The sequence below is a fragment of the Delphinapterus leucas genome, chromosome 3 (genome assembly GCF_059928025.1).
Source record: "Delphinapterus leucas isolate spDelLeu-1000000601 "Yukka" chromosome 3, BTC_Dleu_Yukka2, whole genome shotgun sequence".
Classification (NCBI taxonomy): Eukaryota; Metazoa; Chordata; class Mammalia; order Artiodactyla; family Monodontidae; genus Delphinapterus; species Delphinapterus leucas.
In genome coordinates, this window is record NC_143131.1 from 10,620,659 (window position 1) to 10,647,403 (window position 26,745).

The window sequence follows — 26,745 nt, forward strand, 5'->3', positions numbered from 1 at the left end:
GCCCTCCAAGAGTGGGGTCTCTGTTTCCCCCAGTCCTGTCGAAGTCCTGCAGTCAAATCCTGCTAGCCTTCAAAGGCTGATGCTCTGGAAATTCCTCCTCCCGTTTCCAGACCCCCAGGTTGGGAAGCCTGATGTGGGGCTCAGAACCTTCACTCCAGTGGGAGGACTTCTGTGGTATAATTGTTCTCCAATCTGTGAGTCACCCACCCAGCGGTTACGGGATTTGATTTTATTGTGATTGCGCCCCTCCTACGGTCTCATTGTGGCTTCTCCTTTGTCTTTGGATGTGGGGTATCTTTTTTGGTGAGTTCCAGTGTCTTGCTGTCAATGATTGTTGAGCCGTTGTGATTCCGGTGCCCTCGCAGAGGGAGTGAGCGCATGTCCTTGTACTCTGCTATCTTGAACCAATCTCCTCAATGCATTTTTTTTTTATTAACTAAAGTCCATTTTTTTAATTCAGACTTCCTCAGTTTTTCCCTAATGTCCTTTTTCTGTTCCAAGATCCCAGCTAGGATCCCATGTGACATTTTGTTGTCATGTCCCCTCATGCTCCTTTTGGTTGTGACAGTTTCTCAGACTTTATGACCTTCACAGTCTGGGGAGTGCTTGTTAGGCACTCGTCAGGTAGAGTGTCCCTCAGTTTGTGTGTGTCTGGTGTTTTCTGCATGATTAGAGTGGAGTTGCGGGTTTTTCAAAGGAGGACTACAGAGGAAAGTGCCGTTTGCATGACATCATATGAAGGGATTTGTTAAAGAAAAATTCAATGACACCTGTTAGAGATGGTCAGGCAGACTTTATTCAAAAATCATCTCGATAGGTATGAGGGCCATCACAATGGGATTTTGCACCAGGGGAGAGGGTAGGCTCAACTCCAACTGCAGCATGGATATGTGGGTGTTTATAGACAAGGAGCAGGGTGGGGGCCTGGGGTGGAAAATGACTAAGAGGAAACATCAGGGAGATTCCGGCCAAACTGACCTAACAAGATTCTTGCTGAAGACAGGCCAGGGTGATCGGATGTCACCTGGGGGCTGGTGGAGGATGAGGAATGACCAGATAGCATGGTGGGGATGAGGGTGGTTCTCGTTAAACTGACTTATTAGCAGGGTTATTGCTAAAATGAGATTTTACAAGGAAGGGCACAGATGGGCCTGGGGAGAAGATTCAGAAGCCTGAGTGAAGTTTGATCAGGCAGAGAATCTTTGTCGGCAGAGGCTCTGGACATGACCGTTGACCCTGATCACCGGGCTGAGGTCATGTTGGCCACACTTCTCTCTTGTGAGATTACCGCTCCACCGCCATCCCCAACACAGTCTACTCTTTGGAGGGGAGTCTCTGTGCACAGCCCACAAGAGAACGAGTGGGTGCTTATGTGTCACCTCCTTGGGAGTGGAGCAAGTGCATACGTTTTTTGGAGTTTTTCTGCCCAGAAATTTTTCTGTTAGGCCCTTTTTATACAACACCTTATCTCCTGTCATTTTCACAGTTGTGAGGTTGATATTATCTCCCATTTTCCAGATGTGGAAACAGAGACTCAGTGAAGTTGACCTACCTCCCCAGGCTCACCCAGATTTTAAGTGGCAGGCTGGGAGCTTGAATCTGAGCGTTCTCAGAGCGAGCTCTCTTAAGTACTCAGTTCTCTGTCTGCATGGCCATTTAGTTACTCCACTGAAGCTATGTCATCAAGAATTAACTTACTCCCTGGGCCGCTTAAGCCCTTCTCTTAGGCAGGGTAAGGCTCATGGGGTCGGCGGAGGACGTTCTTTAGCTCTGTGTGGTCAGCCCACTCGTTAAGTCCACTCTGAGGACTTCAGGAACCAAATCCTGTACCATACGGTCAAAGTTGGACTAGGCTCAAACTAGATTTCCATATGGGGCACATTCTGTTATGCAAGGAAGGCTGTGTTCTTCCTATCATCTATCTATCTATCTTACTGAAGAAAAAGAAAAAAGCTCCTTTTTGGTTAACTGGCATGATTTAAAGAAGAAAGGTTGGGCTTCCCTGGTGGCGCAGTGGTTGAGAGTCCGTCTGCCGATGCAGGGGACACGGGTTCGTGCCCCAGTCCGGGAGGATCCCACATGCCGCGGAGCGGCTGGGCCCGTGAGCCATGGCCGCTGAGCCTGCGCGTCCGGAGCCTGTGCTCCACAACGGGAGAGGCCACAACAGTGAGAGGCCTGCATACCGCAAAAAAAAAAATAATAATAATAATAAAATAAGAATAAATAAATAAAGAAGAAAGGTTAATATCTATTCAGGTTAATATCTATTCGTTCTTAGCAGCACTGGGTCCACCCCTGATTTCAGCTGAGCGAGGTTGTTTCATGATAACAGGTATCGTGCTGTCATTCTGGGAAAGCCAGTGGGGAGCTGAGAGTGACTTCACGGGTCACTGACAGCTCGAGCCTGTAGTCAGCAGTCGGAACGAGTGGACTGCACATTGGTTTTTCTGATCTCTACATAACATGCAGAACAGGTCTGTACAATGGGCCGTTTGTTTTGTGGATTGTCAGTTTTTTCTCTCCCCGCCTGTTCAGAGTGTTTAGGATATGTCAGTGCAAAGGGCATCGTGCTGAAAATACGGCGGCCACGCTCTTTCACGTTTTTAAAGAAACGGCTCCAAACGAATTGCAATTCGTTTCACTATGACCCTGGCTAAATCTAACTGACAGGTGCTGCAAAGTGTTTAGCTGGACGACAAACCCAACTGAGATCAAAGGACTCCCCTCCCCCGCCCCTGCTCCAACAGTTTAGAGCAGTTAAGCTGCTTTGGGCACCTGACAGCCAGCATCGTCCCCTGGCGGGGATGTGCTCTGTAAAGGAGAGCAGAAAGCAAAGTGGTGTGAATGACTCAAAAAGTGTCAGCTGCTGGTTGGAACCTGTGAGTCACAGAGCGGGAAGGTCCCACCCATTTGCTTCTGGCTTGTTAACCCCTGGACACGATCGTATTAGTCAGTGCTTATCTCAGAAAGTCAGAAAGCTACATGATTTTGCGATGAGTTCAGGAGGTGGGCTGAGGTCCATGGTGAGGGGAAAACACTGCTTCTGGAGGAGCCCACACTCTAGTTTCTGTTGCTTGTTTCATTTTTAACTTGGAAGTTGAGGAGAAGGATGCACTGTTGCTTGGCCAGCAGCCTGCAGTGTCTGGGTGCCATTCAAGGAGGGTAACTGGGTCCCCGCCTGCACTCTGTCTCGGTCGGCGTGCGATGGGGGGTACGGAGCTCCCGCCGTGGGAGGAGTTACTGGTGGGCATGCACAGCACTGGCAGGACCCGGAAGGAGGCCCAGGAGACGTCGCTGGGGCAGGGGAGGGGTGGGGTCTCCCCGCTGCTGTGCTGGGGGCCTCCGCTCCCTCGGCCTCCCAGTCTGCAGGGCAAGGGGGGCTGCATCTCGGGAGCACCTTGTGTCCCATGGCTGCCCACCCTCCGGAGGAGGCCTCACCTCCTCTGCCATGTGTCCAGTCTCACCCATTGTGCTTCCTGATAGCAGCCGGGGACGGAGCCTCAGGGGTCCTGGCTTCTCCGTGGTGCAGAGGCCTCCCTGCGAGGAGCTAGTGGTGCCCAGTTAGCAGCAGAAGTCGCAGTGCAGTGTCCACCAGGCGTCACACCTGCAGCCCTGACAGTGGGGCTTCCGGGGGACATGTATGGGGTGGGGATGACGGCGGGATTTCCGAGCCAGTCCTCGGCGTGTAAGGATGGAGGCTGGGTCCCCAGGCCCTCCATCCAGGCTCAGGTGAGAGCTTCTGCAGACTGCCCACCCTCCCGAGGTGTGTTAGCCGTCACGATTAGGGCCAGGATGGCAATGGCAACCAAGAGGCAGGCTGGCGGGTCAGGGGTCAGGGAGAAGGTAAGCAGGAGAGGAAGCCATCTCCCACCTTGGTCCTGAAATCTGAGCCTCTAGGAAGTGGCTCTCAACAGGGGTGATTTTGCCCCCATAGGGGATATTTGGCAACGTCTGGACACATTTTTGGTTGTCATACCTTGGAGGGAGGAGGGGTATGGTAGCTACTGGCATCTAGTGGGTAGAGCCCAGTGCTAACCGTCCCACACTGCACAGAACAGCCCTACAACAAAGAATAATCCGGCCCCAGGTGTCAGTAGTGCCAAGGTTGACACCCTGCTCTAAGGAACTAAAGAGTCGGGGGGGGAGGGTGGCGTGTCATTTCACTCGAGGACTTAATAGATGTGGCCAGTGGGCTTCGGGCACCATGGGCATTTGACCCCAGAGCTCTTTATGTGGCACAAGAGTCGTTTGAGGATTTTTCTCTGGGTGAGCCAGGAGCATCCTGGGAACACTGCTTGTTACGTGATGTTCTCCTTATTCACCGCTATCCAAGAGTGCGTGGGCTTTTTGAAAACCCTCTGGGAGTGAGCAGAAAATCAGGCCCTTTTTTGGAAGTGCGAGACGATAAAGGGGAGAAATCTATATTCTGAAATGAATATTCTTACCTGCTTGGGTTTATGGATAAGGGTCTGGGTAGCAATACTCCCTGGGTTCCCTGCCTCTGTGTGTGTGTGTGTGTGTGTGTGTGTGTGTGTGTGTGTGAGAGAGAGAGAGAGAGAGAGAGCCCTCTGAGCGGTGATAGGGTGGCAGTGTGCACTGGCATATCCTGTTTTTATGATGATGAGATGAAGACTTTCTCCTCCCTGAGGCTCTGAGTTCTGGGAAATGGCTCCGAGGTTCATCTTCTGTTTTGCATCGGCGTCTCCTGCTGGGCGCCGACAGCATGCAGGGCCTCCCCACTGACCAGCCAGCGTCTGCGTCAGGCCAGCTCGGGTTTGCCCACGCCACCTCCACAGTGTCCCTGCTCCCCACATTCCCTCCTCAACAGGTTGATGGGACAGCTGAACTTCCAAGTGGCTTGGCAGGAGGGAATAATGAACCAGAGGCAGCAACGGCATGGCCGGGGCAGGGCCCTCTGTCTTCTCGTTTCCTGGACTCCTGAGAATTATTTTTTTGCGGCCTGAGAGGCAAACACACACACACACCAGAACGGTGGACCATGCCACCTTTCCCTCTGTCTGTGTAGGAAGGCCTCTGGAATGCCCGCTCTTTGTGGAGTGTGGTCCATACATGTGTGCATTTCTCTTTGCAGGGCACGTCACCATCACCAACTACTTGTTGAACTATTTCCCCGGTCTTGACCTTGAAAGGAGGAACGTGTTTGGGTTCACGGCCCTGATGAAAGCCGCCATGCAGGGCCGAACGGAGTGCATCCGAGCCCTGATGCTAGCAGGTACGTCCCCACCTGTCCCATGCAGTCCCAGGGTCCCGGGAAATGCTGAGTTGGCTCCTTTAAAGATATGTGTTGAAGGGATGAATCCCCCCCATAGAAACCAAGCCTAGTGGATGCATCAAAGAAACGTTTCTTTGTTGAGATGTATGGCTGTCATCATCCGAGTTGAAACAAAAACAAAAGCTCCGGCCTGCTCCGCGGCGCGCATGCTCCGTGCGGGGCTGCTCCAGCTACACGGGGTAATGAGCGCGGGGCGGAGGGGGCTGGCCGAGCCGCGCTTGCTGGGGCCCGGGGCTTGGCGGCGGCCCTGGGGCCCTGTGCGCGGCTGCTGAAGGGGCGGCGGCGAAGGTGGTGGTGGCCAGCACTGTGCGCGCCAGTGTGGCTCTCTCGCCCGACGCGCGCGCCCGGTCTGTCCCCAGGGCCCTCTGGCGGTGACTCGGCTGGGCGGGGCAGGGCGGTGTTGCCGGTAGGGAGGGCGGAGATGAGGCGATGAGGAGACAAGCCGCCGCCGCTCTCTGCCTGCCGCGTCCGTAGCGGAGTCCGAGCAGGGGAGAGGCCAGCTGTACCCCCGCCGGGTTGCGAACCCAGACAGAGGAGGAGGAGCCGCCCGAGAAGCGGGCCAGCGCCGCGTGGAAAGGAGGCCGCCCGGGTTCATGGGACGCAGCGCTTCCTCTGCGGACGCTGCGCTTCCTCTGCGGACGCTGCACTAGGCGACGCCGCGGAGCCGAGGAAGCTGCCCCCGGAGCCCCCGCCCGCCCGCCCGCCGGCGCCGTCTCCGCCTCCGAGCCAACTCGGCCGTAGCCGCGGCCCGGGCAGGAGGCGGCGGCGGCCGGCGAGGCGAGGCGGCCCACGCCCTGCCTGTGAGGCCACCGGCCCGGCCCCCTTCGGCCCGCGGGCCGCCCCCGCTACGGAGGCGCTGCCGCCGGGGCCATGCCGCAGGCGCCGCATACGTACGAGTTCGTCAGCGAAGAGGACAGTCCGAAATGGCGGGGACTGTTGATCTCGGCCCTGCGGAAGGTTCAGGAGCAAGCACATCCCAATCTCTCAGCTAATGAAGAGTCTCTCTATTATATTGAAGAGCTGATTTTTCAGCTGCTTAATAAATTATGCATGGCCCAACCAAGGACTGTTCAAGATGTGGAGGAGCGAGTTCAAAAGACCTTTCCTCATCCAATGGATAAATGGGCTATTGTTGATGCATAGTCTGCCATAGAGAAACGAAAACGAAGAAATCCTTTTACTGCCTGTGGACAAAATCCATCCTTCATTGAAGGAAGTTTTAGGGTACAAAGTGGACTACCATGTGTCGCTGTATATTGTGGCTGTACTAGAGTATATCTCAGCTGATATTTTGAAATTGGCTGGGAATTATGTATTTAATATCCGACATTATGAAATATCCCAACAGGACATTAAAGTGTCAATGTGTGCAGATAAGGTTTTTGTTGTTTGTTTGTTTGTTTTTTTGCGGTACGCGGGCCTCTCACTGTTGTGGTCTCTCCCGTTGCGGAGCACAGGCTCCGGACGCGCAGGCCCAGCGCCCATGGCTCACGGGCCCAGCCGCTCCGCGGCATGTGGGATCTTCCCGGACCGGGGCACGAACCCATGTCCCCTGCATCGGCAGGCGGACTCTCAACCACTGCGCCACCAGGGAAGCCCTGCAGATAAGGTTTTGATGGACATGTTTGATCAGGATGACATAGGCTTGGTTTCTCTTTGTGAAGATGAACCTAGTTCTTCAGGTGAATTAAACTACTATGACCTTGTCAGAACTGAAATTGCAGAAGAAAGACAGTATCTACGGGAACTAAATATGATCATAAAAGTGTTTTGAGAAGCTTTTATTTCTGACAGAAAGCTGTCTAAACTTTCTGATATTGAAAAGATTTTCAGTAACATTTTAGCTATACATGAATTGACTGTGAAACTTTTAGGTTTAATTGAAGACACAGTTGAAATGACTGATGAAAGCAGCCCTCATCCCTTAGCTGGAAGCTGTTTTGAAGATTTGGCAGAGGAACAAGCATTTGATCCTTATGAAACATTATCACAGGATATTCTTTCACCAAAATTTAATGAACATTTCAGTAAGTTGATGGCCAGACCTGCAGTGGCTCTACACTTTCCGTCCATTGCTGATGGTTTTAAAGAGGCAGTTCGTTATGTCCTTCCATGCCTTATGCTGGTGCCAGTATATCATTGTTGGCACTATTTTGAATTATTAAAGCAATTGAAAGCATGTAGTGAAGAGCATGAAGACAGAGAATGTTTGAACCAAGCTGTTACTGCTCTCATGAATCTCCAAGGTAGTGTAGACCGAATTTACAAATAGTATTCACCTAGACGCTGACCTGGGGATCCTGTTTGCCCTTTTTGTAATCATCAATTAAGAAGCAAGCACCTGGCTATTAAAAAAATGAATGAAATTCAGAAAAACATAGATGGATGGGAAGGCAAAGATGTTGGACAGTGTTGTAATGAATTTATTATGGAAGGCCCATTGACGAGAATTGGTGCTAAACATGAACGGCATATTTTTCTCTTTGATGGCTTAATGATTAGCCACAAACGCAGTCACAGCCAGTCACACCTTCCAGGATACAGTAGTACAGAATACAGATTAAAAGAAAAATTTGTCATGAGGAAAATACAAATATGTGATAAAGAAGATACTTGTGAGTGCAAACATGCTTTTGAATTAGTATCCAAAGATGAAAACAGCATAGTATTTGCTGCTAAGTCTGCTGAAGAGAAAAATAATCGGATGGCAGCACTTATTTCTCTTCATTATCATAGTACTCTACATCGAATGCTAGATTCAGTATTATTGAAGGAAGAAAATGAGCAACCACTTCGATTACCGAGTCCTGAAGTGTATCGTTTTGTGGTAAAAGACTCTGAGGAAAACATTGTTTTTGAAGACAACTTGCAAAGTAGAAGTGGAATCCCCATTATTAAAGGAGGAACTGTGGTGAAATTAATTGAAAGGTTAACACATCACATGTATGCAGATCCCGATTTTGTTCGCACTTTTCTTACTACGTATCGTTCATTTTGTAAACCACAGGAATTGCTAAGCTTACTGATTGAACGATTTGAAATTCCAGAGCCACAACCTAGTGAAGCAGATAAATTGGCAGTAGAGAAAGGCGAGCAGCCAATCAGTGCAGACCTTAAAAGGTTTCGCAAGGAATACGTCCAGCCAGTACAACTTAGGATCTTAAATGTGTTTCGGCACAGGGTTGAACACCATTTTTTGACTTTGAAAGAGACTTGGAGTTGCTTGAAAGACTAGAATCCTTCAAGTGTAAGAGGGAAAGCTCTGAAGAAATGGGTAGAGTCAATTGCTAAGATCATCAAGAGGAAGAAACAAGCTCAGGCAAATGGAATAAGCCATAATATTACCTTTGAAAGTCCACCTCCACCAATTGAATGGCATATCAGCAGACCAGGACAGTTTGAAACATTTGATCTCATGACACTTCATCCAATAGAAATTGCATGTCAGCTGACACTTTTGGAATCTGATCTCTACAGGAAAGTTCAACCTTCTGAACTTGTAGGGAGTGTATGGACCAAAGAAGATAAATAAATTCTCCAAATTTATTAAAAATGATTCGCCACACCACAAATCTCACTCTCTGGTTTGAAAAGTGCATTGTGGAAGCAGAAAATTTTGAGGAACGGGTGGCAGTACTAAGTAGAATTATAGAAATTCTGCAAGTTTTTCAAGATTTGAATAATTTCAGTGGTGTATTAGAGATCGTCAGTGCAGTAAATTCAGTATGAGTCTGTAGACTAGATCATACCTTTGAGGAAAGAAAAAGGAAAATTTTGGATGAAGCTGTGGAATTAAGTCAAGATCATTTTTAAAAATATCTAGTGAAACTTAAGTCAATCAGTCCACCTTGTGTGTCTTCTTTTGAAATATATTTAACAAATATTCTGAAGACTGAAGAAGGGAATAATGATTTTTTAAAAAAGAAAGGGAAAGATTTAATCAATTTCAGTAAGAGGAAAAAAGTGGCTGAAATTACTGGAGAAATTCAGCAATATCAGAATCAGCCTTACTGTTTACGGATAGAACCAGAAATGAGGAGGTTCTTTGAAAACCTTAATCCCATGGGAAATGCTTCTGAAAACGAGTTTACAGATTATTTGTTCAACAAGTCACTAGAAATTGAACCCCGAAACTGCAAACAGCCACCTCGATTTCCTAGGAAATCAACTTTCTCTTTAAAATCTCCTGGAATAAGGCCTAATACAGGCCGACATGGCTCTACCTCAGGTACTTTACGAGGTCATCCAACACCATTAGAAAGAGAACCACGTAAAATAAGCTTTAGTCGGATTGCTGAAACAGAGCTTGAATCAACAGTGTCAGCACCAACCTCTCCGAATACACCATCTACTCCACCAGTATCTGCTTCTTCAGACCTTAGTGTGTTTTTAGATGTGGATCTCAACAGTTCCTGTGGAAGCAATAGCATCTTTGCTCCAGTCCTCTTGCCTCATTCAAAGTCTTTCTTTAGTTCGTGTGGTAGTTTACATAAACTAAGCGAAGGGCCACTGATTCCTCCTCCACTTCCTCCTCGAAAAAAATTTGATCATGATGCTTCAGATTCCAAGGGGACTATGAAATCTGATGAGGACCCCCCTGCTATTCTGCCAAGACAGCCCCCTCCTCCAAAGGTAAAACCCAGAGTTCCTGCTCCTTCTGGTGCATTTGACGGGCCTCTGTATAGTCCACCGCCGCCGCCGCCGAGAGATCCTCTTCCTGATACCCCTCCACCAGTTTCCCTTCGGCCTCCAGAACACTTTATAAACTGTCCGTTTACTCTTCAGCCACCTGCTCTGGGACACCTTCACAGAGATCCAGACTGGTTCAGAGACGTTAGTACATGTCCCAATTCTCCAAACACTCCTCCTAGCACACCCTCTCCAATGGTACCACGTCGACGCTATGTGCTCAGTTCTAGTCAAAATAATCTTGCTCATCCTTAAGCTCCCCCTGTTCCACCAAGGCAGAATTCAAGCCCTCACCTACCAAAACTGCCACCAAAGACTTACAAACGGGAGCTTTCACAACCCCCATTGTGTAGACTGCCTTTGCTAGAAAATGCAGAAACTCCTCAATGATCCTAGCCATATGTAGTCATTGACACTGGAATGGTATTTGTACAGTTTATTTTTTTAATTTATTCAAAAAAGGCGTAGTATTTTAGTACTTTTTAAAAATAATGTTCTTACAAAAATGCTACTGATCAAATAAGCTTTTAAGAATTGGAAAAATAAAAATACAGAAGTCCTTTACCATTATCCTCAGGTGATCAGTAGCATTTATTGTCTTGTCTTGGATCCTCAGTGCTGCCCAAAGGCCAGTATAAAGAATTTATATTTGCACTGTAGACTCTGCTGAAATATGGTTTAAAGTGACATGGATGGCACTGAAAGCGGGTAGTGCATTTGTGGAATTTTTCAAATTTGAGTAACAGATGACTTTTTAAGGCAGTGAATTTATACACATATAGGGAATGTGTGGTGATACTGATTTTTAAGCAAACTCTTTGACCATCTTCTAGTTTTTACGTCTAGTTTTTACATTTCGGAAGATCGTGAATAACACGCACTGCTCTTAAACTCTTTAATGCCATGTCTTAAAAGCCAGAATTTGCTGCTGAAGACAAAAGTGAAAAATAGAACGAAAATAATGGAATGCACTGTGTTTATTGTTTTGTCGAAATGTAAACAGACTACCTAACCCAATCATAAGAGGAGAAAAGGGCACATATCTTATACAGAGTGTTTTTGCAGACTATGGTGTCTTTAGCCAACGAGTTGCCTATTGTTTTGGAAAACAAAGTTAATATGCCATACATGTACAGTTTTGTTTATATTGTACATTTAAAGATAATGCTAATAACCTATATAAATTTATGTGACTCAAGGCCTATAATACGGTCTGCTACTTTACTAATTCATAAAGCTGGAGGATAAGTTTCTTATGGCATAGGAACCAACTGCATTGCCTTCAAAACCAAGTAACTTTCTCTATAAATCTTGTGTTAACTAAAAATTTTTAAAGTATTTTTTTTAGGTTGGTAATATTTAAACCAGCAGACACTTAAAGCTTTATTAAACTTTTTAATCAGAGACGTGATTAAAACTTTTATTTGCCATTTGTACTCCTTCATTCTAAGTGATGAAAAAGCGTGTTTTCCTCTTAGGTCCGTAGCAGCAGTTGTAAAGTAGCCAAAAGCCACATTGTTTATTTACTGGTCTGTGGCCTTTTACTGTGCTTTGTATCAGAGTTCCTAACAAGATTAATAAATCACCCCAGTCTTAATTTTTAAAAGAAAAAAAAAAAAAAGCTCCTGCTTTCAGGGTGGGTTGGGAGGTCACAGCACTGGTCACCCCATAGGCCAGCCCTCCTGTTTCCTCACCCCCTAGCCTCATCCTGCCTGCATTTTTCTTCACAAACGTGTGCTCTGGTCTTGACGCCGGCAAGATGGTCCTGTTGAAGGTGGGCAAAGGGATGGCAGGGTCTACCCAGGAGCCATCCCAGGTGTCTGCTTGCTGGTGGGTGGAGTCACGTGGTCATATGATGTTGTAACTGAGCAAGGGCTCGTGTGCCTGCAGTGCAGAAAGCCATACTCTGACGGTGGTTGTTCACAGCAAAGTAAGGGTTTATTTGCAGGGCACCAAGCAAGGAGTACCGGCAGCTTAGGCTCAGAAGACCCGAACCTCCCGATGGCTTTTAGGCAACGGTTTTTAAAGATGGTGTTAGGGGAGAGGGTCATAGGTTGCCTGACCAGCTTGTTGACCTTCTGATCAGCTGGTGCTGAGGTAACAGGGTGATGCTTCAGGAGTCTCAACCATCAACCTTTGGGTTCCAGCCGGTCTGGGATCTAGTGCTTGTGGTCAGTGTAGTCACCATCCGCCACTGGGAGGGGGTCTTAGTTTCTGCAGAACAACTCAAAGATATGCACCAGATTGTCACCTGTATCCCTTCAGGAGGAACTGGGAGTCCTGTGACTCTGTCGTCCTGGTCATTAGCTGCTTGAGTCTGCTCTTTGGAACTCGAGGAAGGCCTAGGAGACTAAAGCCTTTTTTCTACAAACAAGAAACGGGACACAGATGGGCTTTTGCACCCGGGAAGGCCTCACAGGGTCCTGCTCGGTTTCAATCCCCCCTTTTCTTTGATTTGCATCAATCCTGAGGAGAACAGGAGTGGGACAAGAAAGAGATTAAAGTTTTGGGTAGAGAGGTTCATCATAAATTGCGGGAGTGGGACTCGGTTTTAGGGGTCTTGGTTTCTGTGTGGGGCAGTTTCTTTCTGCCTGGCATCACAGTGGAATGTTCTCAGGCTGGGCCAGCACGGCAGGCCCCCCTTTGCCCTTTTGGCCTCATCATCTTGAGGGAAGCCCCTCCTCTGAGCCTCTCTGTCCTCATCTGTGAAATGGGAGTAATGACTTCTTCCCCACCTCCCTGAGGATGAAATACATCACTTTGTAAACTCTCTGGGGCTATACATATTTAAGGAATTACTGAGCTGAATTCCTTGCGACTAATCTCTAGTTGTTTTCCCCCTCACTCTAAAATGGAATTAATGATCATTGTTAGGGCACAACCTCATTGGGTTATTCTGGCAATAAAATGAGAAAATGTATGTGAAGCACACACCCACGGTCAGGCGCAGAGGGAGCATCTCAAACAGGGGGAGATGCTGTTGTCGCCATTATTTAATTTCATTATCTTAGTTTATTTTGTTTTTGTTCTTGGCACTGGGTTCAGCCGGTCTTGCTTGGCCCTACGAGCTCCCAGAGAGGCGGCATCCCCTCCAGTCTCAGTATCTTGAGGACCACGTTAAAATTCTTCCAGGCATCAGCCTGGGCTAGTAGCTCTGTTTAGACAACTTGCTTCTTTTTGTAAATAAACCTTCATTTGGGGATAATTTTAGGTGTATGGAAAAGCGACAGAGGTAGTAGAGAGAGCACCCACAGAGCCCCGACTCAGCACCGCCCTCCCTCCCCCGACCATGTTAGCATCTTACCGAGAGGCAGAAACTGCACAATACAAGTCACTAAAGTCCAGACTTTATCCAGATGTCACCAGTTCTTCCACAGATGGCCCCTTTCTGTTCCAGCATCCCAGCCAGGCTCCCACACTGAGTTGTCACATGTCCCCAGTCTGTTCTGGTCCCCAGAAGTTGCTCAGTCTTCATGCCTTGTCCATGACTTGGTCTTGACACTGGCCAATGAACACTGGTCCCCCAACCTGAGCCCATCTGTCTTTTTCCTTGTGATTAGATTGGGGTTACAGGATTTGTTACAAACCTACTCAGGATTGTTTTTTTCTCCTGCTTTAGCTGAAGTGTTTTAGGGGATGCTGTAAGGAAAATAAATTCAGTAAGCGAAGACAGAGGCTTCGAAGATGAAAACCTTCTTGGAATTAAAAAAGATCCTAATTAAAATTAATCTCATTGGTTGTGCTTTTGACTCAGTGACAGTTTCATTTTTTTAAAGTGAGATAGCCGTTTCCACAGGGTTTATCAATGACATCAGGGAGGGATGGTTCCTCCTAATTTAATGGTGATTACGATGCTTTTGTGTTTTGGGGGGAGCTTCATCTGCTTTTACTGCTTCTGGATCTAGTTATAATTGAGTGTAAATTAGCAATTCACTTTTACAACCAAAAACTTTCGATGTCAATCGAGGCATTTTCCCCAATGAATTAATTTGAATTACAAACCCTCTTGTTTTCAGATTAATTGCCTTCTAATCAGTCTGGACCGTGCATGGGATTTGCTGTCATTTTTTCCCTGAGTCTGGTAGAGGTTTCAGGCATTTACAGATCACAGAACCTTTCAGATCTCGCGAGAGATGGGCCTGCTTGAGGGCAGTGTGTTCAATGCTAATGTGTTTTTTTTTCTTTTCCCTTAGTTATTTGGATAACAAATTTGGCATTAGGTTTTATATACCCTACCTTTCCTGTTCCTGTCAACGTGAGCACAACCCCATCAAAGTCTAGAATAATCCACATGAGTGCAGACCTCTAGTGCCTCTGTTCCTGAACTGTACCTGGTCAGAGCAGAATGGCCAATAGAACCAACTTGGAAATCAGGACCCCTGGTTTCAAATTCCAGCCCCACCATTCAGCCTCTCTATACCCAGGGCCAGTCACCTCCTGCTATGGGCCTGTTTCTTCTGTAAAACTCGGTGAATGTCAGTAGTTACTGCAGGAGGTCATGATGTGTATTGAGTTCACACTTCACAGCTCTCAGGGGCTCGCCTGGCATGGAGGAAGCCATCAGTCATTGTTGGTTGTCATTGTTATTGGTGACTTTATGTGTTCACTATTATGTGTTAAATGAATGAAAAACTATGGTATATTTTTCCCTTTGAAAATATCCTTGTGATCAGATACTTAAACTTTCTATGGAGGGTAACTCAGGTTTCTTAATCTTGGCACTGTTGATGTTTGGGGCCAGATAATTCTTCGTGGTCGGGCTATCCTGTGGGTTGTAGGATGTTTAGCAGCATCCCTGGCCTCTGCACACTAGGTGACTGTAGCACCCCGCAGTTGTGATGATCAAAAATATCTCCAGACATTGCCAAACGTCCCCTAGTGGGAAAGTGGCCTTTTGTTGAAAACCACTGATATAACTAATGTAAATGGGAAATGAAGGGAAAAGTGAAAAGAAAATCTGACACCTTTTTCAGGGAGCTTTTGAGCTGCCCTCTAAGGCTTTTATTGTTTAACTTACAGAATATTTTCATTTTTTACTATTGCCACTAAGTTACCTTATACTTTTTCCCAGGAAAGTGGGTCACATTTTCTTCTTACAGATGAGTGTGTATGTTTTAAAAGAAAAAACAATACGTGATTGAATGCCTTTCCTGGGTTTGGTACATAGCAATAGGATACTTGTTGAAATGTTTAAACAATTTGCAACAGTATTTTAAAGTCTTCTTATTTCCGTTTGAATTTATCAATATTAAGAAAAACTAAGCCTGTAAAGATCCTAAAATCTGGGCATTTCTTTTGGATTGATGTTTACAGAATCAGGTCATCCTGTGATCATTTTAAAAGCAAAAGGCACGAGCATTACTACATATTAATAGTTAGGATAAAACTGTGTATCTCATTCTCATTTTTTCAAGTGCCGTGTTCTTCTGAACCTGAGTGTCTTTCTGCACCTGGGTTGAATTTCCGAGTTGCAGTTTCATAATATTCAATAAGAACTATTTCCTTTTGGAAATAATGAATCATTGAATTGAATGCCCCCCTAGACTGTTTAGATTTTCCAATAGTTCATAACCTGTTGGTGCATATCAGCTCTTATCTTACCTTGTTGGGCAGAACGAAATAGTGTCAGAATTACCAGAACTCAGGCTTTTAATAGAAATATAACCAAGTTCTCGGGCTTCCCTGGTGGTGCAGTGGTTAAGAATCCACCTGCCAATGCAGGGGACACGGGTTTGAGCCCTGGTCCTGGAGGATCCCACATGCCGTGGAGCAACTAAGCCCGTGGGCCACAACTACTGAGCCTGTGCTCTAGAGCCTGCGAGTCACAACTACTGAGCCCACGCACCACAACTACTGAAGCCCGTGAGCCTAGAGCCCGTGCTCCCCAACAAGAGAAGCCATCGCAAGGAGCAGCCCGCACACCGCAACGAAGAGTAGCCCCCGCTCGCCGCAACTAGAGAAAGCCCGCGCGCAGCAACGAAGACCCAGCGCAGCCAAGAATAAATAAATTAAATAAATAAATAAATAAAAATATATATATATAACCAAGTTCTGAACAGCTGATATATTGGCTCTTTGGTTTTTGGCATCCCAAGGAGTAACGTCAGCTCTGCTGTTGAGATCCCAGGGGTTGGGGATAGGGTTGCAGAGCCTTGTTAATTCAGTGGAATATTAATGCCCCCAAGTGACAGGTGTATTTAATAAATGCTCTTAGAAGCCGTATGAGGGAAGCTGTGATTATCTCTGAAGAGAAGCAGAACCCGGTGGAGGTTGGCAGGTTCCAGACTGGCTTAAGAGAGCTGGCTTTCATACCTGAGTTGTTGGTGTCATTGCTGCGGCACTTGGGGAGCAAAAACAAGCAAACAGAAGCCTTGAATCTCCCTGGGATTCCGGGCAGCAAAGCAGATGGAAAGGAAGGTGTAGGAGGCTCGTTTACTGAACAGAGAGCAGAGGCACTCCCGCTGTACATTGTGTGCTCATCTTTGTCTTAGGCAAGCCCTGACTATGTGTTTCTGGAAAGCCGAAGGATATGATATCACCAGAGAGGTTTCTTTCTGTTTATAGAGGAAAACATGAATTTTCTGTGACTAAGTTGGAATAGTGTCAAGTAATTAGGCAGAGAAAGGGCTAAAAATCAGGCATTTCATATCACCAAGGGCACTGTCTTAGCCTGGGTACCCACAAGAGCCAACCGTGGGGCAAGTGGTTGTTCTGGAAAGTCACCCTTGGAAGCTGGTCAGGGATAAGGAAGCCAGATTGGGAAGACTGGAAAACGAACCAGTGTGAGCTCATTAGCTGGCTACCCTGCAGGCTGTGGGCTTGAGCCCTGCTGAGACCCTCTGAAAGACTGAAATGCCTGAGGGTAGGGTGGGATCACCTGCCCCACCCCCTTCAAGGGCTCTTCCCTGTGACCCTGCATCCCGAGTATACCCCAAGTGCCCAAGATACAGGCCACAGACAGCACAGGAGGAGGCCTGTAAGGACCGGTCCACAGTGGTCTTGTGACTGTCACCGGCGGAAAAAGGCTATTCCCTCGGTTCTCGTCCTCTCGAAGAGAAAGAATTCAGTCCAGAGACATAGAGCAGTTTTAAGTAGCAAGAGTTTTTTATTAAGCAAAGCAAAAGTACACTCCGGAGAGAGAGAAGGGGCGCGGGGTTGTTTGGAAACTGGAAGCAGCCCCGCGGTAGGGCTGGGGTTGGTTTCTCAGAGTGGTGGAAAGCCCCTCAGGTCCTGCATCATTTGACTGCCAAGCTGATCGACAGCTTTAGGTTATATAACTTCTTCCTTCTGCGCAAGCGCTTACCCACAGGCACCCGGGCAAAACCCACAGAAGGGTGATGGATGCAGAAACCGCAATGCTAATTTATTACAAACACGGCGTAATGAACCCCGGGTTACTGAGTCACCTTTTAGGTCTTGGTATGCCTGCACCAACCTGTGCTGGTGGTTTTATCTTGTTTGGTCTTGATAAGGCTGGAGACTTAACGGTCCTTGACCACAAAAGGGAGGCTCTCTGGGCATGTTCTAATCACCAGTGTCCAGATGGGGGAGGGAAAGATGACCCCGTCCAGGATGCGGCAGGGAGCTGCTCATGTCTAACCATCTGACATGACCAGCAGGGTCTCTCGGCAGGAGGGGGACCAGATTGGGGCTCTGAAGGGTAGATAACATGGGGATGGGGGCTTAGAGATAAGATAACATGGGGATGGGGGCTTAGAGATAAGATAACATGGGGATGGGGGCTTAGAGATAAGATAACATGGGGATGGGGGCTTAGAGATAAATAGGAAAGGAAGTGACGCACCCTGGGCTCTGCCTGCCTCCTGCTGGTCCCACATACCTGGCCTTGACTGTTGGAGAAAAGCGTCCTAAGAATGAGCAACGGAAGGTAGATTGTTTTCCTTTAGTCCCTTTTAGAATGCTTTCTGCTTCCAGTAACAGAAGTCCTGACTTGACGGTGGCTTAAAGAAAGCAAGTGTCTGTCTGTCTCACCTCACTGGAAGTCACCATGCAGAGCTTGGCCCTGGACTCCATGAGGACATCACAGACCCAGGTTTCTTCCTCTTGTCCACTCAGCTCCACACGGCCCCCCAACCACCTGCCAGTGTGTTGACTGGTCACCTCATGATTGCACGATGGTCACCAGAGCTCCAGGCCTCAGATTCATCGGTCCCTTCGATCAGGGTGCTGCAGCCTTCTCTTTGGGGCTCACTGACCAGCTGTAAGGGAGACTGGGAGAATGGGGAACAACGTGGCAGGTCATCGAGGTCAGAACCATAATCCTCAATGGGGTGGGGATGTGTGTGATCCCCCAGGGGACATTTTTGATTGTCACAACTGGTGGAATGCTACTGGCATCTAGTGCACAGAGAACAGGGATGCTGTTAAAAGCCCTACAATCCCCAAAACAAATAGTCGTCTGGCCCCAAATGTCAGTATGGCCAAGTTTTGAAACTCAGGGATAGACCAGTCATGATGCATTGCCTAGAACTGAGTAGTTGCTGCCTTGAATAAAATAGAGGATTCTGTGTAGACAGCTCACAGCACTTAACGTGGCAGCAAATGGACTCATTGGCAGGAGCCCAGCCTTTGCACGGCTGGAGCCCTGGGTGAAACAACATGGGGTGGGGGGATGAGGATGCCGGGTGTCTCTGGGGCAGGCGATGGGTACTTTGGCCTGTCAGAGGTGCTCCGTATTTTCTAAAAAGATATAAGTATAACGTGCTAATCGTCAGTACTTGCCTTTCATGATTTAATGACTATGCCCAGGCCTTTAATATTACCCTTAATAGTACTTTCTTAAGGAAGTGAATCCCTAATTTATAGCATGACTCAGATTCTTGAGCTGCATTACAGTCAGAATGGCCTCCGTTCTTTACAGTGTTTGTATTTTCCAAGGTGATTTTGAAAAGGAAGAGGTGCACTCAACTTTTGACAGCTGTTCCTTTAGTTTTCCATTAGCATTTGAAAAATGTCTCTTTCAAGCAGCGTTCATTAAGATTTTAATTTTTCAGTTTGCTCCTTTTTTAAGTGACGTGCAACGAATTAAGGTTTAATGTGTCAATCTATTTTTTGCAATGACATTTTTACTGCCTCCTTTTCATTTGAGTCCGTTTATAAATTGTACTGTAGCTAATGAGTTCCATCGTGATTTCCAGTTCCCAATAATTACCACTCTTCTGATATGTTCTTTAACGTGTCACAGAATTAAGAGCATTACCGGGCGAGCTCAGGTGAGCTGCGTCTGCCTCAGCCATGGGGCCACTGAGGGCTATGGGGCAGGGAAGTCGCTGAGACCCCCTGCTGCTCTCGTTCATATTCACCTGCCATAGCATGCCGGACACCCCGGTCTGTGTGGGATGTAAATGCAGAAGCTTCTGCTGGGCCTGGTCCCTGGGTAGACTAGATAATTGCCCTACTTCCCACATTGCTTTGCCAGTGAAAATATGACTAATGGGACTTGAAATGCTGAATGATTTTTAACTGTATATTCGGCTGAGATTGGACCAAGATTAATTGAACAGCAATCCCTGGTTAATTTCTGTTTTACTACCGAGCTGAAACTTATGAACATTTCATCAAGTTGAGCTGAAGTTTAACTTTGCAGTATTAAGAGGGGGCAGTGGCTGGTACGGAGGAGATTTATTAAGGAAGTGACCAGTGTAAGGGAGACCGTGAGGATGTAGGAGATGCAGCCTCTGTCCTGCAGAAAGACAGAACCGATGGGAGATATATATTAAGAGATTTATTTTAGGGAATTGGCTCACGTGATTTACGGGGTTGGTAAGCCTGGAATCTGTAGGACAGGCCAGTGGGCTGGAGACCTGGGCAGGAGTGGATGCTGCAGTCTTCAGGCTGAATTCTTTCTCCAGGAAACTTCAACTTTTGCTCCTAAGACCTTGGACGAGGCTCACCCACATTTTGGGTGGTAATCTGGACTTAAAAGTCAACCAGTTGTGGATGCTAACCGCGCCTACAAAACAGCTCCACAGCGCACCTAGATTAGTGTTGGATCAAGTCCCTGAGTACTAGGCCCTGGCCCTGTTGACACAGGAAAGTGTCACAGAGGAAGAGCCCCCCAGCAGGGTGGTGGGAAGTGCAGGCAGCTGAGGGTCAGGACCCAGGTCTGAGCACTTCTCTCTTACCAGCTTCGAGGTCTCCAGCAGTGCCCTCAGCCACTGGGACCACCATCCATTCTGTAACAAATGTTTATTAAATGCATGCCTCCTACCAGCCAGAACTATGTGTGTTAAGGAAGCAAAAATGACTTAAGTTTTTGCTTAAACTGCCTCTGTCCTGGAGAAGCCCACGACCCACGACCAACTAACCACCAGCACGAAAAGTGAAGGACCACACGTTTCCTGTAAGATAAGAACCATAATCGTCCCCACAAGAGATCTTGGAGGAAAAAGGGAGATGATAAATAAATGGGACACTGAGTGCTTTGCCTGTGAGTTACTGTTAGTATTTTTAGAACATTCTAGTATCATCTGCCAAGTGTTACAAAGCACCTTTGTGGTCTGATTGTGTCTCCATTGCTGGAAAGCCATGAAATCTTATTTCTATAAAAAAATTCCATGATTTAGGTGCTGAGTTTAGGGGGTTTTATTTAGGAAAGATAAACCATTAAGTGGAACACTTAAAGGTCGGTTGTGGGGCTTCCCTGGTGGCACAGTGGTTGAGAGTCCGCCTGCCGATGCAGGGGACACGGGTTCATGCCCTGGTCCGGGAAGATCCCACATGCCGCGGAGCGGCTGGGCCCGTGAGCCATGGCCGCTGAGCCTGCGTGTCCAGAGCCTGTGCTCCGCAACGGGAGAGGCCACAACAGTGAGAGGCCCGCGTACCGCAAAAACAAAAGGTCGGTTGTGTTACAATAGTAAACGCAAGAGGTGACGGTCAGGTGTGGGTTCATCCAGGTGGCCCAGCTCCAGGGTAGGGTCTGTTAGAAGGTTTTGGAAGTTTCGCCTTTGATCCATTTCACTGTCTTTTCGTTTTCTGCCTGTGGAAGGGAGGTCTTATTGCATCCACCCATTCCTGTTTCTTCTTTGCGGTTTTCAGGGGCAGATGTCCACGCCAGGGACCCTCACCGCGGAATGTCGTCCCAGGAGTGGGCTACTTACACGGGAAGGTTCGAAGCGGTCCACGTCATCCAGAGGCTGCTGGAGCGACCCTGCCCAGAGCAGTTTGGGGAAAAGTACAAGCCAGACCTGCCGCTGGCCCCCGAGGCGGGTCCGAAGCCTGCGGGCTCCAAGAACTGCTTGCAGAGGCTCACCGAGTTTGTGCGGTCCATGCTGACCTCCCGCTTGCGCCAAGGCCTGGAGGATGGGGGCGCCCTGGACCACATGGTCAGGATGACCACGAGCCTCTACAGCCCCGCCGTGGCCGTTGTCTGCCAGACCATGTGCCCCGAGAACCCCCCCTGTGTGGGGAAAAGGCGGCTGGCGGTGCAGGAAATCCTGGCGGCACGGGGGCACCCGGACACGCAAGCCCAAGAGAGGGACAAAGCGGAGGGCAACGAGCAGCGATTCCGGACCTCCCAGACCGCGGGGGTCTCCAGAGAGGGGGCCCCCAGAGCCAGCTCCACGTCGTCTTCCCAGCTGCCAGCTGCCCCGCGGAAGGCCAGCCTCCTGTCCCTGCAGCTGCTGCGGCGGAGCAGCGTGCGGCCGGGCGTGGTCATCCCCAAGGTGCGCATCAGCAAGGCGCCCGCGCCCGCCTTCCAGCCCGAGCGGGCGGCGAAGGGCAGCACCAAGGACAGCACCCACCTGCAGCTCCCCAAGTGGCGGTACAAGGAGGCGAAGGAGGAAAGAAGGAAGGCGGAAGAGGCAGAGAAGCAGCGGCTGGCCACGGCGCACAAGGAGAAGCGGGCACCGTCCTGGAGGAAAAGGACGTGACGGGGGGGGGGGGGGGGGGGGCGGGGGGTGTCTGGGGGTGGGCGGGGAGGAAGGACGCAGAACCTCCGCCCGGCCCTTGCCTTTTACGCACCACACGTCCCCGTGCCCGCAGGCCCCTTCGGCCCGAGAAAACGTTTGTGTTTGTTCAGGCTGCACCCAAGAGTGAATTGGGCATAGCACTAATCGATTTGCCTAAAACCAGTTCCCCCAGCAGTCAGTACACTTAGTGGGCGTTTTACCTAAAAGTTTATCTTTAGAATCTCCGTTAAGAAATTTTTAAGACCAGTTTGTCAGAAGGGCATTTTCTGGATAGTTCTGTGCTTTTAATCACAGTCAAACGTGCAGCACTTTACCAGCCCCATACAAAGATGGGGCTCTTCATACGTAGGATGGTTTTAATGCATTTGTCTGAAGACCCTTTGTTTAAAGTACCGTTTCTAGCAATGACTACTTGTGATATCTCTATGATTTCACACAGAATTTGTGGCATTCTCCCCCCTTCTGCTGTTTGTTTGGGTCTTTGCCTTTCCATCTCACGTGGGTGCCCGTGAGCACTGCATGTTCTTAACTGGATTAAGTGATGCAGAATATTTCTTTCCATCTGATGGAGGCGTTTACTTTACAGCAAAATGATCAAGTAAGATAGAGGAATCAGATTTCCTTGTATCTTACTTTTTAAGCTCTCTTGTCCATCCAGTGCTAGAAAATGATGAAAAAACCCAGTTGTCAACGTATGAGACTGCGTAGAGAAGCACGTATTTATTGCTAGGACTAAACTCATTTTAAGCAAGGGATTCTAGATAAACTGTACGAAGTCTCGAACATATTCAAAAATAGATATTGACATAAGAAAAAAGTATTTAAGAAAATAGGGGCAAATCTAATAAATTATTACTAGAAATACAAAAGTAAGTTATGTGCTCTTGGATAAATTGAATTCAGATATCCTTAAAATGTAAAAAAGATGCAAAAAGCATAAGGAACCCAGTGTCCTGCAGACTGCTGAAATGGGGGCAGGCGTAAATTTTTTAGAGAAACAGGGACTACAATTGAATACTTAAGCAAACATGTTTTAGGCAAATTTGCCTGGAGTGAGCTGGGTTGCTTCCGCCTCCTGACTCAATTCCAAGGAATCCCTGGTGTGGAATTACTTTCATTTTTCCTTTGATGACTGCCCCTGATCTTCAGTTTACCCTTATGCCGACTTTGTAGAATTTCCAAGATGTTGGGACTTCGGCAGAGCATGTATGTGATTTGCCCCGGGCCCTGAGCTCTCCGAGGGAGTTATCTCCAAAGCACTGAGAAATTCTAATGAATCTCTGGCCATCTGGGTTGCAGAGTCTCTCTCACATATGCACTACCAACAGCACTTTATTTAAATATTATTCTGCTCAGAAGCCATAGATTTAAAATATTACAGACCAGTTTGGAAGCTCTTTATTATAACTCTAGATTCGCAGGGGAAATCGTGCTCCCTGGCTATGCGGTAATGAGCACGTGTCTGTCTCATTATGTGGGCGGGGTAGCGCCACTCTCCCCCTTCTGCCCCATCCTTCAGAGTTGAGCATCTCACACTCACCTTCCCCCAAATCTCAATAAACAGACCATCAGGCTGCACCCAGACTGGTGGGAGACAGGTGTGACGATAATACAGCTCTTAAAGTCAGATTTTAGTGAGTTCCTCCCTCATCCCAGAAGGGCACAAGAAGAAAGGCACAGAGGTCTGGACCCACTTTGAGCATCACTGATGCAGTTGGCTGTTGGGTCACTTTCGTGTCTAAGAGTTGAGGTTGGCCAAGTCCCCTTGGATGAGATGAAAGCTGGTCCCCGACGTGGAGAGAAACACCCGTTTCCCTGACAGTCCAATCCATATCCTTTGAGATCATTTTCGTGTTTCTGTATTTTCGTGGCTTTGAATGGCTAGCTGCATTTTTCTCACCAAGGGGTCAGCCCTCCTCCCTCCGCTCCAGTGTCGGTCAGGGATGCGGCACTGATGAGCAGTGCCCCCCCAGCTCCGTCACCACATACATTCCCTGCTGACCCCTTTGCCTCCTGTTTTCCTTATTTGCTTTTGCTTTGTTTTGCCTGTTTTCTGCTCCAGATTTAGCTAAATGCCTTGATCATCCCTGGCACCACTACTCTGAGATCTAAAAGGGGCGGAAAAGCAAGGCAATGCTGAGAGATCAACGGTGCCCTGTGGAATTATCATGTCGTGCCCTCCAAACACCCAAGAGTGAATGAACGGCAGATTCCGCCCGCTGCTCCTGTGCAGAGTGTTGGCACAATTCCCCCACCTCCACCGCGCGCTTTCCCCCTTTTTTTTTCTTTAGGGAGGGAGACTTGGTTTGCTCTCCTGGCAGGTGACAGCACCGCCCTGCTGTAGATCCGGTGTCTGCTTGCACTCCTGATGTCTGTTAACTGTAAATAGTGAATTTCAACTTGACAGGTACCCTCTCAGGGATTTATATATAAATACAGTTAGGGGAAAAGTTGAAGTATATTTTAATACTTTTTAATATCTGAGTGAGTTATTAAACTAGATAGAAGAAATATTTCTAAGACAATGTCAGTTTTGCTGTTTTCTGGGGAGATGCCTGGGAATCACCCCTCGTGTTGAGATTTCTTGATTATTAGAAACTCGGGACTCTGGCAGCTGAAATGGCTTTGGAGTGGATGTGAAGTCACTTCAGTGCCTCTCAGTTGCCTCTTGTGGATGTGAACCCTTGTATTCAAAAAAAAATTGCAGCCCTCATGTACGTAGAGATGGCTGTGACAACACAGATGGACCATTCATCGCTTTTACCTCTACAACTGTTTCCTCCCCATCTGATCCAGGGGTGTGTGGTGTGACAGTGACAGTGTTTTCTATCTGCTTATGTGAATCGTGTTCTACAGCCAGTCGAGCGCCAAGCTCACCGCTGGGAGTGGGGAGGGAAAAGCTGGAATGACCGCGTCGTTCAGAGACCTTGCATGTCTTTGGCTACCTTTGAGAAATGCAACACGTGACATTACGGACCTTCGTGACTTTTTCTGCAGCACCTCCCCACGAGCTCCTGGTGGCACTAGATGCCTCAGAAATAGGATCGGAAATCGCAGTAGTTCGTCATCTCAACTTCGGGCACCCCTGCTACTCACTCATTCTGCAGTGGAGGATAGAGTTCGTGATGTCAGTTGGAAAGTGGGATTTGTGGATGCAGCGTGGCCAGTCCAGGCTGCCTCTGTCTGCTTCTTTCCGTGCTGTGGATGACCGGGTCTCTGGAAGTCCGCTGAGTGGAGATGAGGCTGTGAAACAATCCCGTGAGGTGGGCCACACCCGAATCCTGAAGTGGATGCAAAGCCTTCTGTCTCCAGGGAAGAATCATGGGTACCGAGTTATTACGAAGTAAAGCACCCCTGAGGGGCCAATAAATGAGCTAAGACTAAGAAGTAGGGACGATTTGACTCTTCCGGCCTCTGGCAGGATCACAGTATTCCCCCCTTATCCACGCTGCATTAAGACGGAAGACTGTCTTTTCATCATTCACTTGAGCTCCGCTAAAGGAGTTCTAGCCCTGACGGATGTCAGGTGCAGTGCTTACCCCCAGGTTCACTTGGAGACATGTGCTCGCTCAGTTCCCATCCTGATACAATGCAGGTGTTCCCTGCAGTGCTAAGATTTGTCAGGAACTATTTGTAAGCTGCTAGCGGCAATCTATCTTTTATAGGATGAAGTGCTGACACACTTTTTCTTTTTCACGGTATTTGGGGAAATCCTAACGCGCTACCCAAGTATTCCCTTGTGAGCCTTTTCGTCCCACGTGGGTAACTGTTTGGATTCTGCATTTGGCTGTGGGTGCCCGGCTCACAGGATCCCTCAGGGCCCTGGTCTGCGTCTGGTCCTCGGTTTCCTCGGCGGCAGGCTCATGCTGGGCCCCTTTCCGCTGGGCCTGCTGGACAGTGGTCTTCTAGGGAAGGAATGGCAGAAGACCCATCACGACTGATCCTTATAAAACAAAGTCCCCTTTGCGACAACAGCTGGCATTGGGTACATAATCATGGCAGCGGGAGGGAGGGCTGTTGCCATGAAGAACTTACAACAAAACAGCTCTTCCTGAAAACGCTGGTTGCTCTCCTCTCCATGCATTTAGACTTTGTTTCAAACGTCCTTGTAACTCTTGAATCAGCTACTCACGGCTGTGCCCTTGAATTCACATGTTTCTTCATTAACATTTAAAATAAGAGGCTAAAACAATTCCTCTGGAGGTTTTTTGTTTTATTTTAAAGAAATGGAAAAAAACAAAAAACCACCACTGCCTGGTTTGATTTAGCTCATTTTTGAGGGACTCAGTTGAATGCCAGGGCTGCGTGCAAAATCTCCCCTTACCCTGACCCAGCCTGAAATAAGGCTCATGTGAAAGGCACAGCCCTGCAGTGCTCTGATGGCCTCAGCTGCAAGTGGAGGTGTGTGATGTGATGTGTGTGTGCACACACACACACAGGAAGGAGTCCGGGTTTTGTGCTCAGAGGGGACTGCCGTTGTGGCTCCCAGGTAATGTCTGGTGTGACCTGATTTGATGGCATGTAGTGGAGGATGGGACAGCCCAAGACGCCCACTGGGAGCACTCCAGTGTGTCCACTGTGGCACAGAGCACAGCCAGTGTGTCATAACGCAGGTCTTCTTGTCGAAAGGTGGTGTTGGCCTGGGCGGCTCATGTAGGAGCTCCTGGGCGAGGTTGTGTAGCCGGGCCTGGGCCATCGCTCTGCTTTTGGCTGCGTCCTTGGCATGGAGGGGCAGAATCCAGAGGAGATGCTTGGGGAGCTCCACCAGGCATTCACCCCATGGCACCAGGCTAGCCACAGAATCAGCATCTTACCCTGCGGAGGCACTGAGAT

At 48.2% G+C, this 26,745-nt stretch overlaps 1 protein-coding gene and 1 pseudogene across 2 annotated transcripts in view; both read left to right on the top strand.

Annotated features, from left to right (window-relative positions):
• The window catches only part of ANKRD33B (ankyrin repeat domain 33B), an 87,276-nt gene extending 65,384 nt beyond the window's left edge, over positions 1-21,892 (top strand). The window contains exons 3-4 of the mRNA XM_022581395.3: positions 5,093-5,233; positions 21,041-21,892. Coding sequence (XP_022437103.2) covers positions 5,093-5,233; positions 21,041-21,873 — 974 coding nt within the window. The 3' untranslated portion in view covers positions 21,874-21,892. The remainder of the gene's footprint in view (positions 1-5,092; positions 5,234-21,040) is intronic.
• Positions 5,378-21,072, top strand: LOC111178569 (son of sevenless homolog 2-like; annotated as a pseudogene). Its single transcript, XR_016392592.1, has 2 exons — positions 5,378-6,671; positions 6,903-21,072. The product of XR_016392592.1 is annotated as a son of sevenless homolog 2-like (transcript).
• Positions 21,893-26,745: the final 4,853 nt, after the last annotated feature.